General features: G+C 41.5%; 1 protein-coding gene across 1 annotated transcript in view; it reads right to left on the bottom strand.

Moving 5' to 3' along the window:
* LOC144823260 (uncharacterized) overlaps positions 1–12,001 on the bottom strand; it is a 277,122-nt gene that overhangs the window by 39,331 nt on the left and 225,790 nt on the right. Inside the window, exons 30-32 of the mRNA XM_078681614.1 lie at positions 4,040–4,075; positions 2,695–2,731; positions 77–634 (exon numbers count right to left, since the gene is read on the bottom strand). Coding sequence (XP_078537740.1) covers positions 77–634; positions 2,695–2,731; positions 4,040–4,075 — 631 coding nt within the window. The remainder of the gene's footprint in view (positions 1–76; positions 635–2,694; positions 2,732–4,039; positions 4,076–12,001) is intronic.

Below are 12,001 nucleotides of genomic sequence, written 5' to 3' on the forward strand. Positions count from 1 at the left end.
AAACAGTTTGCTGATTTATCTGTTTTTTTGTTTTGATGAATTTTTTAAATCTGTGTAAAAATGACCTATGACTTACCAGGAAGAGTGTTGAAGTCGTCGATCAGATACATGTGCTCCTGGTCAGGATCAGATGCTATCAAATTCAACTCTCGCAGAAATTCAGCTTGCGTGGGGTCTGACGTGTTCACGATTCCAATAGCGTACATCTCAATGTTGGCTGCATGCGCCTCCCGTACGGCCATGTCAAGCTTTATTGTCTCTCTCTTGTCCGTTTGTCCATCTGTCAGAACTATGGCCACCTTCCTTACACCAGTCCTGGCACCAAAGAATGCTTTCTTGTTGGCATTGTGGATGGCAGTTGCCGTGTATGTCCCTTCTCCCATATACTGCATCTTTCTTATGGCCTGCTTCACTTCTTCTTGAGTGGCATACCTGTTCAGCCCAAATTCTATCTGCACTTCTGCACTGTACAGCACAAGGCCAACTCTGGTGGAGTTTCTCCCTACAGTCACTCTTTCCACCAGAGCTGTCACAAAGTCTTTTACAATCTCAAAGTTTTCTGGTCCCACACTTTCAGAGCTGTCAATGACAAACACAAGCTCCATGGGTATTTCCTTGCACTTGACACCACAACCTGCAGGAGCAATGACAAATGGATGTTAATAGTTACTTAATCAATGAGCACTTGTGCATACATTTCTCACTTTCCCATCAAACGTAACCCTGTTTTGTATATTGTAGTGGGGTATAAGCTCATACAAATTCTTACATTATTCATTAACTGGGAATAAAAGCCTATATCTCAGCATGCTGTGTGTCAACTATTGAATTCCCTGGAACAATAAGTCATATACTTATACAAATATAGCAGGAATGTGGTGCTCATGGCTGAAGACCTCCAGCTTTAAACCACTGTAATGTAACAGTTGAAATTATTACCTTGACCCAAAGGCAAACAGTTTTCTACATTAGAAGGGTGAAAAGCTAAGTGAAACTAGCAATACAGCTTGTTATTGTTAATACTGTAAACATAACTAGCAGCAAGTGCTTTATGCACTATCACTGTCTTCATTGCTTATGACATTATGGAAAAGTTATTCATCCAGTTTATAAAAAGAATTGTAATAGCTATTTACTGTACACATCCATTCTGAAGTGGATCTCCTGGCCAAGTGAGAGTACAATCTCTTAGGAGTAGGAGCCCTTACCAGACAAAGGTGGGCCTTCGAGATTTCTGAGTAGGATTCACACGAGAAACCTTCTTTGGGGCAATCACAATCTCTGATTGTGGAAGGAATCACCATTCTGAGAATTGATGAGTGAACCTTGAAATAAATTCCCTGGGTGGATAAGGGACCAGCATTTTTAGCACAAGTGAGGTATGTGCTTATGCTAATTCTTAAATTGGCCTCTATGAACTGTTCCTTAACTTACAAGCAGCTGCCAAAATTTGACCTTTGCAAAAAATAAAGGAATGACAAATCTTTAAGACAGTGCTTCATTTGAGTCGGTGCTTTCCGGTGCTCAGCACCGGCACTTAATTGGTTTCCGGTGCTCGGCACTGGCACCTAATTGTCAACCCCATAGTAAGAACATTCTACCAGATGGTGGCGCTGCTCATCTAATTTAGAGATGAGCAGAAAAACAGTTGTTTAAGAATACAATATACACTAAAATTGCTAATACCTACCTCCCCAGTCATTCATTTAGCTTTGGTGACCTGAAATAATCTGAACTGTTTCATTTACATGTGAGAGAGATGGTTGGTAGTTGTTTTGGCAGCAATGACAAGGGCAATCGGCGGTGCAAGCTGCAAGCTGCAGTGGCCTCCTGGTCAGAGCCCTGGCACCTATTATTTTACAAATTAAGCACTGCTTTAGGATCACTCCAGTGGGAAAAATCAATACATTTGTAAGTGGCACACCCTACTCCTGCCTCAAATCCATTCTTAGGTGGTATTCTATCAAAATACCCAAGTTGTGGATGCAGGACCAGGGAGCCTAAAGCAGCGCTGGAAAAGTGTTATTATCATAGTTACATTGCACCAAGCGAGTAAGTGTAGCAAGTAAGCTTCACCCTCCCCAAGGAAGGTTTTGTGTTTCTCCCCAAACAATTTGCATTTAATGATGGGCCCAAACAATTCATTCTAGAGCACCTAGTGAGTAAATGGCCAAGGCTTTACAAATGATTCGGATGAGAAACTAAGAATACTGCGAGATACAATACCTAGGAACATTATTTCACTACAGCAGCAAACAGTATATAAGGCCATAAAAGATCTCAATGTAGCTCATTCAAGCAACACGTTAGGGATGGGAGGTATGAGAAGGTCTCCATCTATGACAGCACACTTTAAGTTCCCCGTTTCTCATATGGCCATCCCACCTGGCCCAGCATGGGTGGCACTTAAAGAAAGGGTGTGGTCACACAGGAAGGTCCTCATATACCTGTACCCCAAGCAAGGAGATACATCTGAAAAAACAATTCTTTATGGTATGACGGCACAAGTAATCTCCTAATTCCTGGTACTGAAATCAAGCATTTCTGAACACCTCTGTCTGCTGGATCAAGTTATTCCTATCCGCCCACTTGATACATGAGGAATATTAAAACACAATGTCCTAGATTTTGGAACTCTACAGCCTTGAGATACATCTGAACGCATAAAATAAAGGGACCATCACACAAACTTACCACAGATCTCTTTAATCAGTTTAATGATGTCTTCTCTCTGTGAAAATGAGAATACATATAATCATATGTCTGCTTGCTTTCGATTTTGTCTCCTACATTCCTAATCAAAGTTTTGGGTGTTATCGAGCTATTGAATTATTCCCCAAAGTTTTTTCTAACTGAGGGATTAATAACAGATAAAAGCTGCAACAGATGAGTGATAGCAAATAAACTGCCTTCTTAGAACTATTGCTGTTACAGATTCAAAGTGATGAGGGCATTAAAATTCCCCAAAATTACAAATGAAATGATTACTGATCTCAATAATGCCTGCAATGTATCTACTGCCCCCTCCCTAATCCACTGTTCACATGTATAATTAACTCTAGTTGCACCTGCACCACCGGTTTATTTGCTTTATAAAAGCCCCCCTTATAACCTTCTCCTGCTACTTAGGAAAAGAAGACGTGCAGAGATTTTACTAAGAAAAGCAGGTGTGTATTAATTTCCTTGGTGGCTGCTGTCTATGTGGTTGTATCCAAATGCCTGTATTTCCCCCTGGAGAAATGTTTGTGATTTCTTGGATCTCTTTAATACATTTACATCTCGACAGAGGATTATTCATGTACTTTTGAGATTCCATGAATAACGAGGTGCTGCAGTCACATCTACTATAATAATGGTTTATGGAGTCAATTAAAGACTCTGAGGTGTTTTTACAAAAATCAGTATGGGTATAAGACCTTTTGTGGGTCAGGCAAGATGGCACAGCCGTCTGCAAATTCTATTGTTACCAATGAGTTCAAATATCTATAGAGTGGGCTTTAGCTCCACCCTTAGGAGTCTTTCCCTCTAACCTGATGTTATTTGGTTGTTTTGTGTATCCTTCCTCCATCTTTGGAGTGCTTGCTTTACAATGCATGAGGGACTATTTCACATCTAACAGGTACATTGAATCATCACACATTAAATTATTTATCTCCTAGCTGCACCATATACATCTTTTTTGTGTTGTATTTAATTGGAGCAGGCTTTTTCTTAACGTTTCAAGAATCAAAATGCAGGTTAACCTATTGGTTGCCAATACTTGTTCTAATTCAATGGCATGATCTTTCCATACCGCCATCTCTTAATGCTAGGGCAGTTTAAGGATGTTATGCTGAAGAATTTATTGAAAAAGGGAATACATTAAATGATCTGTTTCTGGGACATTTTGTACATCTGACTGAATTCAAATTCTGGGGCAATAGTGTATCGTCTTATAGCCAGTGCTATTTAATGACTGTATCTGTAATTTCAGACATCAAAGTTCTGTCTACATTTGACTATAGTAACAGTGTTTAAAAAACTACAAGCAGTCACTCACCGTCAAACCCGCCTCTCCTTTCGGTCCTTGCTTGCCCTGTAAAGATGATTGATTGTTTTTTTAAAAAGATGACTACATTCAATTTACAGTTATCTAAGTGCACTAATTAACTACCACTGTTTCACTAATTTCCCATTAATTTGATTAATTAGAGTTCATCTACCAAATCACTGGTCTCATATTTTTCTATACATGGTACCCTTCAAAACCTCTAACGCCCTGCTATAGAAAAATAATATTTCTGTAACATTTCTAGATATCATTTATTTTTCTTGGGCTGCAAGTAGGGTTACCTCTTTGTGTATAGCCTAGATATGGAGCAGAGTAAAGCTGTCATCTTCTCTTACTCCTGAAAGAAGCATCAATATTGTCCTCTGATGATCTGTATCGGCTTCAGGTGGTGTTTATGTACTAGTCCTCTTACATTTCTTAGCAGCTTTTCACACCATTGGCCATCAACTGTGCAGCAGTTAGGGATCGTAGACAGGTTCGAAACAGTCTCACTTTCCGTCTCAGCTGAGTCAATAGTCCTCTACATTCTATTCACTGACCATCAGTGAACCCTTTGACTCTCTTTTTCTCACTTACACATTTGAAAATATACCTTTAACTCCTTTCTTTTTTCATCATCTCTATGAGTTTGTTTTTACATGTTTATCAACAACTCTCACCTATTGAACCAGCTTGACGAAAAAAGAAACTCCTCCAGTCTCTGCATTGCCTTGCCTTTTTGCCCACAAACACTCAGCAACTGGATGCATAGCATCAATCTGACCTTTTCCATCTTCAATCCATTTGAAGGCATTTATCTAACATAATCCTCTTGCTACTTTTATTTTCAAACTCTACTGTGTGTTAAACTGCAACTATTTATTTCTCCCTAGATTTATGAAATTATTAAAATAATTGACTTCTTGCCTTTGATCAAACTCTCATCTGCAGCTCACATTGCTGTAAATAATATCTTAACATCTCTTTCACCCCTACTTCCCAGAAGATCCCAGCACATTCTCCCACCCATTCATATGACTAAGTGTTCTTTAGTAACACAATCAACATAATGTGCTTTTTCATCCAGAAGGTCGTCTTTTCTTCCTTCAAACATGCTATAATCATTCTGATTCCAAAGCAACGCAAATGAAGATCTAGACAACATTGAAAGCTACTTTTTTATGTCCACCTGGATTCTCTTCAAATCCTCATTCACAAGCCAGACCCCTAATTGCATTCTGCCCCATTGAAACCAAATACCTTTTAATGCATAAAATATATCTCACATGCATCCACATGCACCCAGCTGAACATAATAAGTGTTTACCACATATGCAGTCATTTTGGAAAACCATTAATTTCGTTGTACATGGATTGAAAACTTTCATCCATAGCACCACACCTATTAACACCAACTCTTTCATTCGTCCTATGTTTATCTCTCCATCCAGTATAAATCAGTCAATAATCAAGGTGCTATTTCTGACCAAGACCTCACAATTGTTCTATATGAAAGAGGTTATAAAAGGGATGTTTTTTAACCCAAAGCAAACAAAGAATATGAAACTTCTTGTTAATACTCAACAAAAGAACTATTTGATTAGTCATTCGCAGACCCCTTTCGAGGGTTGTATAAACAATTGCACCTTGATCCACCTCAAAAGGTCAAATAAAAGCCTCAAAGTGTTGCCAATTAAGCTATCTGCTAAATTGTAATAGTTTGCATAGGAATATATATGCCACCAATCTTGCGAAATGTGCATTGACCTCCCCTAGAAAACAAGATTACATTCAATAAACTCTGCAAGGTGCACCAATCTGCATGGAAATCAGGCATAATATGAATAATCTTCTTGAACAATTTACAACCCATGCAAAGCCCAGTGGTCAGTAAGTCCTATCTCCCGACCATACATTTTATCAGCAATAATTTCAATAAAATTTACAAAAAAAGCTCAGCACTTGTACCCACTCTTTTTAGAATTAGTAAGCATTGAGGTTCTGTGATTTTGCATGCTTTTAAAGTGCACAACTTTCTTTTCTAAACATGGATTTTTGCCATGCGTCGTGACTGCCATCTGGTGTTGCCTTTTACGTAGGCCTCAGAAGTTAGTCTGCGAGCAAAGCAGTCTGACCTTTTGTGGGTCATGTGTACATTAACTAAGGTTTCCTTCGTGCGCTGGAGTTAATTTCAGAAGCTGGCCTTTCACCTGGAATTGACCCTGCCAAGCCAATTTCCCTGCAAGATCGTTATCCACTTTGCCAATCACCATTCAAGACATTTGTTAACTTTTAAGTTTCTTTACGTTTCTGTTATCTTGCACATTATCTGAAACTACTTTTCTTTACTGTTTCTTCATTTCATGGGTTACGCTTTCAATTAAGGGTTTGTCTGGGCCTTCCAGATTATTATTTAGATATGCCTAAATATTAACTTGTGGGTTGGGACACTGTAAAATGAGCTTTACTATATGATGCTGTGTGATGTCATGTATTTTCTATTGGTTGAATTTCGGTGCAGGGGCGTGCATTTTAAATGTACCTTTTTGTGTATAAATAGGCATGTGTCGCCTTAGTAAAATTGAGCAGTTTCTTGAGTTGTACACCGTGTGGTATTGCTGGGATTTCTGCTACTAGCTGCAGCTAATAAATTTGATCTCTGACTCCACCTAGAAGTATTCCGTGTCTCTGTATACCAAGGCAATGGAACCCAGAGGACTTTGGGCGTGTCCCTGGCGCCGCTGGGTACTTGAAATCCCAGTTCTTCAGTTGGCGCGGCCAACGTGGGACGACTTCAGTGGTACCGGTCCAAGCCCGAAGATTGCGGGGAGCCACGTGAGGAAACTCTGGAGGAGGGCCCCCACTTCATCGACCCCTGCATGTCGACGTGGACCGAAGGTCTTTTCTGCGAGGCTTCTCGCTTTCCAACGGCTACGAAGGACTGCTGCCCTGACTGTCGCCTTGTCTTGGACCCTCCGATTGATGTTTGTAAAGCGAGACGATAGACGGTCTTCTGGTGGCGTGACAGATATTTGGTTAAGTATAAGTGGGTCGCTCCCAAGACTTTGTCTGGTTCCTCGGTTTTGATTTGGTTGCTGCAGTACCCAAAGCCGAAGGGCTTGTATATTTACGAGTGTATCATTTTTTGATTCCCTTTGAAGTTTGAAACCAGACTAGTGAGCAAGATGCCTGGTCTTGGTAAATTTGGTAATTGGTTTGTTTGTGGTAGTAACAGGGATTCCCGATTGGAGGATTCATGTCCGATACCTCCGGTTGGAACTCCGACTTATGAGCTCTATTCTAAACACGGAGTGGGCCCTATTACTTATAATGAAGTATGGGTCCACTACACTAAAAAGGATGGTGTTTTGCAATGGCCCCCACATGGTAGTTTTGAAACAGAGATTTTAGACAATCTAGAAGTTAAGCTATTTAAGAAGAAAGCCCGGCCGGCAATGTTTGACTCGTTCCGCCTTTGGCGTAAGGAAGCCAAACAGAGAGAAATAAACAAGCAAAGAGAGATAGGAAAGATAAGAATATGTCAGTACTACAAGCTGCTAGACAGTTTAAGGAAGATGGAGAGAGCGTGCGAGTGAAGTTTTAGATAGACAGCGTTGTATGGCCATAGATAAATGTTATCCGGCCTTGCCGTCTTCTCCTCCAAAAGTGATTGAAGACCTTGAAAAAGATCCTTTGATCTCTCATTTACTGAGATTGCCACCTCCCTATGTGCAGGGTGCTCCTGTGCCTCTATTACCCCCGGTTGTTCCACCCTTTGTTGTTCAACCTCCTGCTGTTGTTCAGCCACCCGGTGCTCCACAGATGGTTTTGCCTCCTCCTGCGCAACCCATTCTAGGGTCGCCAGCCTTGCTACCAGCTTTGCCTCAAACTCCTTTGCCTTCTGCTTCTGCATCTTCGATTTCTACTGTTCTTGTCCCTACACCTTCTTTGCCTCAAAATACTTATTCTCCTGTTCTTATGTCTGCTTCTTCTCCTTCTGTTCAAAAACGAATGACAGAAACGGTTTCTAATTTGTTGTTACCATTGTTTGGGTCACTGAATATGACCTCTGTTTCGGAGCGTAAGCAGAGTCGTAGTCAGCTTCCTGGTTCTGAGGAACGGGCTGTGTTGGATTTGTTGGCTCGTAAATGGATTATAAATGCCTCAAGGTATAGTTTGCCAGCGGTTATGGATGTTTTCTTTCAGTGGGAGCCGCCTAAGCAAAGGTATGTTTTTAATGTGATGTGTATGTTTTTGCCTCAGGAATGGGAAGATAATGATTTGGGTTTGATCCCGCAGGAACTACTTGATGTTCAGTCGGATTTTGCTAAAGGGATGATAGTAGAATCTGATATTACAGACGCCGTAGAGACGATACTGGCTTTTAGGTCTAGCCTTCCGCCTCAGACATTGTACGAACCTGATTCCTCTGTTAGAAGAAAAGCGAGACAGTATCCAATGAGAGAAGTTCCCCCAATTTGGAAGGAAGGGGACCCAAACTCTAATCCAGTTATTCTGCCGCATTTTCAGCGAATATGGGTACATGTTCCTTGGAAGAGATCAGAGGTCTTGGCTCTTAAGCAGACCTTACCTGACCCTCGTAAGAATCCTGCTGGTTATTACAAGGAGTTGTCCCAGACAGTTGAAGCGTGTATTATGAATTTAGCTGACATCGATATGTTGATGGGTAATGTAGTCCCCCAACCTTTGTGGGCGAAGATTCGTCATGAGAATCATGCTGCTGAATTAGGTGATACCTGGGCGAATATTGTTGCCGCAGATGGTAGACAGGAGGGAGGTGCTAAACCTGAACCTCTAGTTTCAGAATTACCAGGTAGAATTATTAATCTGATGAAAACGATGATGCCTGCTTTACGAGTAAATTGGGATAAGTTAGCAGCATGTAAGCAGAAGAGAGACGAGAGTGTATCTGATTTCTTCACTAGGTTTGAAGAGACGTTTATTGATCATAGTGGTCAGGATATGAGTACGGAGGGTGGTCAAAGGTTGTTTGTGGATACATTTGTCTTTAATTTGCTTCCCGAACTTTCGAATAAGTTAAAGGACTCTGAGAGTTCATGGGCTGTCTCTTCGTCGGCCCAAATATTGGCTACTGCACAATATTACGAGAATATGGATAAAGATGAGAAGGATAAAGTGGAGAAGAAAACTAAAGAGTTAAAGACGAAAGTTCTTTTGCAGCAAGCTTATCCGCCTCGTCAGAATCAGACTCAGTTTCAGCAACCTCCACAATTTCAGAGATTGTTACAGAAGCCTGAGCCTTATGTTCAGCGATTCTTTCCTGGCCCTAATCAGTGTGCTTATTGCAGAGAGGAAGGTCATTACAAGAATAGTTGCCCGGCTTTTTACAGCGTGCAAATGGTGTATCTGGTCAGAGAGGTTGTGGTAGTTTTCAGCAAGCCCCTAGGGGTAGGGGACATGGTGTGATCCCTCAGAATGAGCGTTCCTCTTCCCTACAGAATTCTGCGAATTATTTTGACAGACAGAATGTTCCGAGTGGTCAGTCTGCCAAGTATTATGTTGAGGATTACTATGTCGTAGGTGAGAGTTCTGGTTATAATGATAACTAGGACAGCCAAGGACAAAGAGAGGGAGTAGTGTCAGTTCCAGTAGACCAGAGTGGACCTTATGTTGAAGTGATTACATCAGGTGTGGTAGAACCTTTTCTTTTGGATACTGGTGCGATGAAGTGTTCTATTATGCACTCTAAACTTCCTGGCGCACCTTTGTCTGGCTTGACCAATGTTTCAGTAGGATTTTCAGGCGCCCCAGTTCGTAATCCGGTTTCTAGTCCTTTGTCCCTTACCATTGGCCCTTGTGAATTGGAAGCTCCACTTATTTTAACGACTGGTTGTGGTGAGAATCTGTTGGGTTTGGACTTGCTGAAAAGATTGTATGCAGCATTGCATTGTTCTCCTTCGGGAGTACAACTTACCCTTGGTAAGAAAGTGATTTCTCCAATGTATTTGTCTAAGGATTGTTTGCCACTGGAATTGCGTTCGCTTCCTGATACACTTTGGGCTACAGGTCCAAATGATGTTGGTCTTTTGCAGATTCCACCTTATGTTGTCACCCTTAAGTCAAATGCTAGGCTACCTCGTATTCCCCAATACAAGATTTCGAGCGATGGTGAGAGAGCTCTTTTAGCGATTGTCTATGACCTGGTTGAGAAGGGTGTAGTTGAGGAAATGAGAGGTAATGTGTGTAACAGTCCTGTTTTGCCTGTTCTTAAACGTACTGATGTTTCTCAGCCACCTGTGTACAGGTTTGTGATCGACCTTCGAGAGGTCAATAAGATAGCAGTGCCACAGTTTCCTGTGGTACCTGATATCACTGCTTTGTTGACTTTGATTCCTGCTTCGGCAGCTTGGTTTTCTGTCATAGATTTGAAGAATGCTTTCTTCAGTATTCCTATTGCTGAGGAGAGTAGGGATATTTTTGGCTTCTCATTAGGAGGCCAAAGCTTCCGGTTTAAGAGAGCTCCCCAAGGTTATTGTGAAAGTCCCTCCATCTATAGTCAAGCGTTGAAAACTCAGCTTAACGGTTTTGTGTTACCTGTTGGTGCTACTCTTATTCAGTACGTCGATGATTTGTTGGTTACTGCTGATGATGAAAAGATTTGCAAAGAGGCTACTCTTTCTTTGTTGCGGTATTTGTCTGACCTTCATCATAAAGTGTCACCTTCAAAGTTGCAATATTGTCGCCAAGAAGTGACCTACTTAGGTCATCTCTTATCGAAGGAGGGAAGGAGATTGACCCCAGAACAAATTCAAGCGATTGCGCAAATGAATGTACCATCCACACAGAGAGAAGTGCGTGCCTTTTTAGGTGTTACATCATATTGTAGACAGTGGATCCCCAATTTTTCCTTGCTAGCGAAACCTCTGTTGGCATTGACTCTGAAAGATACTCCGCATCCTCTTCCTTGGTCTGACGAATGTCAGAAACGTTTTTCAGCAACGTTAGACCCGGTTGCTAAGGCGTTGCCGAGTTGTCTGAGAGCTACAGCTGCAGCGGCTGTTTCTATTCGACAGTCTGCTGGTTTGATATTGGACAATACATTGATTGTGATGGTCCCACATGCAGTGGATACCTTATTGAACAGGACTAAGACACAGCACCTTAATTGTGCACGTCTGTCAGGTTACGAGTTGACATTGTTGGCTAGTCATGTTCACATTAAACGATGTAATGTGCTGAATCCAGCTACGTTGTTACCGATCTCTACAGAGACGGTTCCTCAGGAACAGCATGATTGTTTTCTTCGTACAGAGGAAGAAACGAAAGCTAGAGTCGATCTAAGGAATACTCCCCTTACGGATGTTGATGGTACCCTATGGGTAGATGGTTTGTGTTTTAAGCTTCCGAATGGTGAAATGACTGAAGCGTATGCTATTACAACTTTACATACAGTTGTTGAGACAGCACGCATACCACAGAATTCTGCCCAAGCAGCAGAGTTGATTGCACTGACTAGAGCGTGCGTGTTGTCAGAAGGAAAGCGAGTGAATGTTTACACCGATAGTCAGTATGCATTTGGTGTTGCCCATAGTTTTGGGCGTTTGTGGAGAGAGCGTGGGTTCCTTACTTCACATGGGACAAAAATACTGCATGGGCAGTTGGTGAATGAACTTTTGGAATCTCTCACTCTCCCAAAGCAGATTGCAATTGTGAAGTGTAGTGCGCATAAGAAAGGTGTGGACGATGTTGGTCGAGGGAATGCGTTTGCAGATGAAGTTGCGAAGGAAACGGCAAAAGACATGATGAGCCGTATGTATGTTGCAGGCCCAGCTAATTGGTTTATGGCTGGTGGAATGTGTGAAGACACAATAGAAAGTGTGAAAACGATTCAGGCTGAAGTGACTGAGAAAAAAGTGAGTGTTTGGAGAGAACCTACGGGTATGTTGGATTCGACAGGTTGTTGAGTTGAGTTGTCAGAACACCAGCGAT

This window comes from Lissotriton helveticus, chromosome 3_1 (assembly GCF_964261635.1).
Source record: "Lissotriton helveticus chromosome 3_1, aLisHel1.1, whole genome shotgun sequence".
NCBI lineage: Eukaryota > Metazoa > Chordata > Amphibia > Caudata > Salamandridae > Lissotriton > Lissotriton helveticus.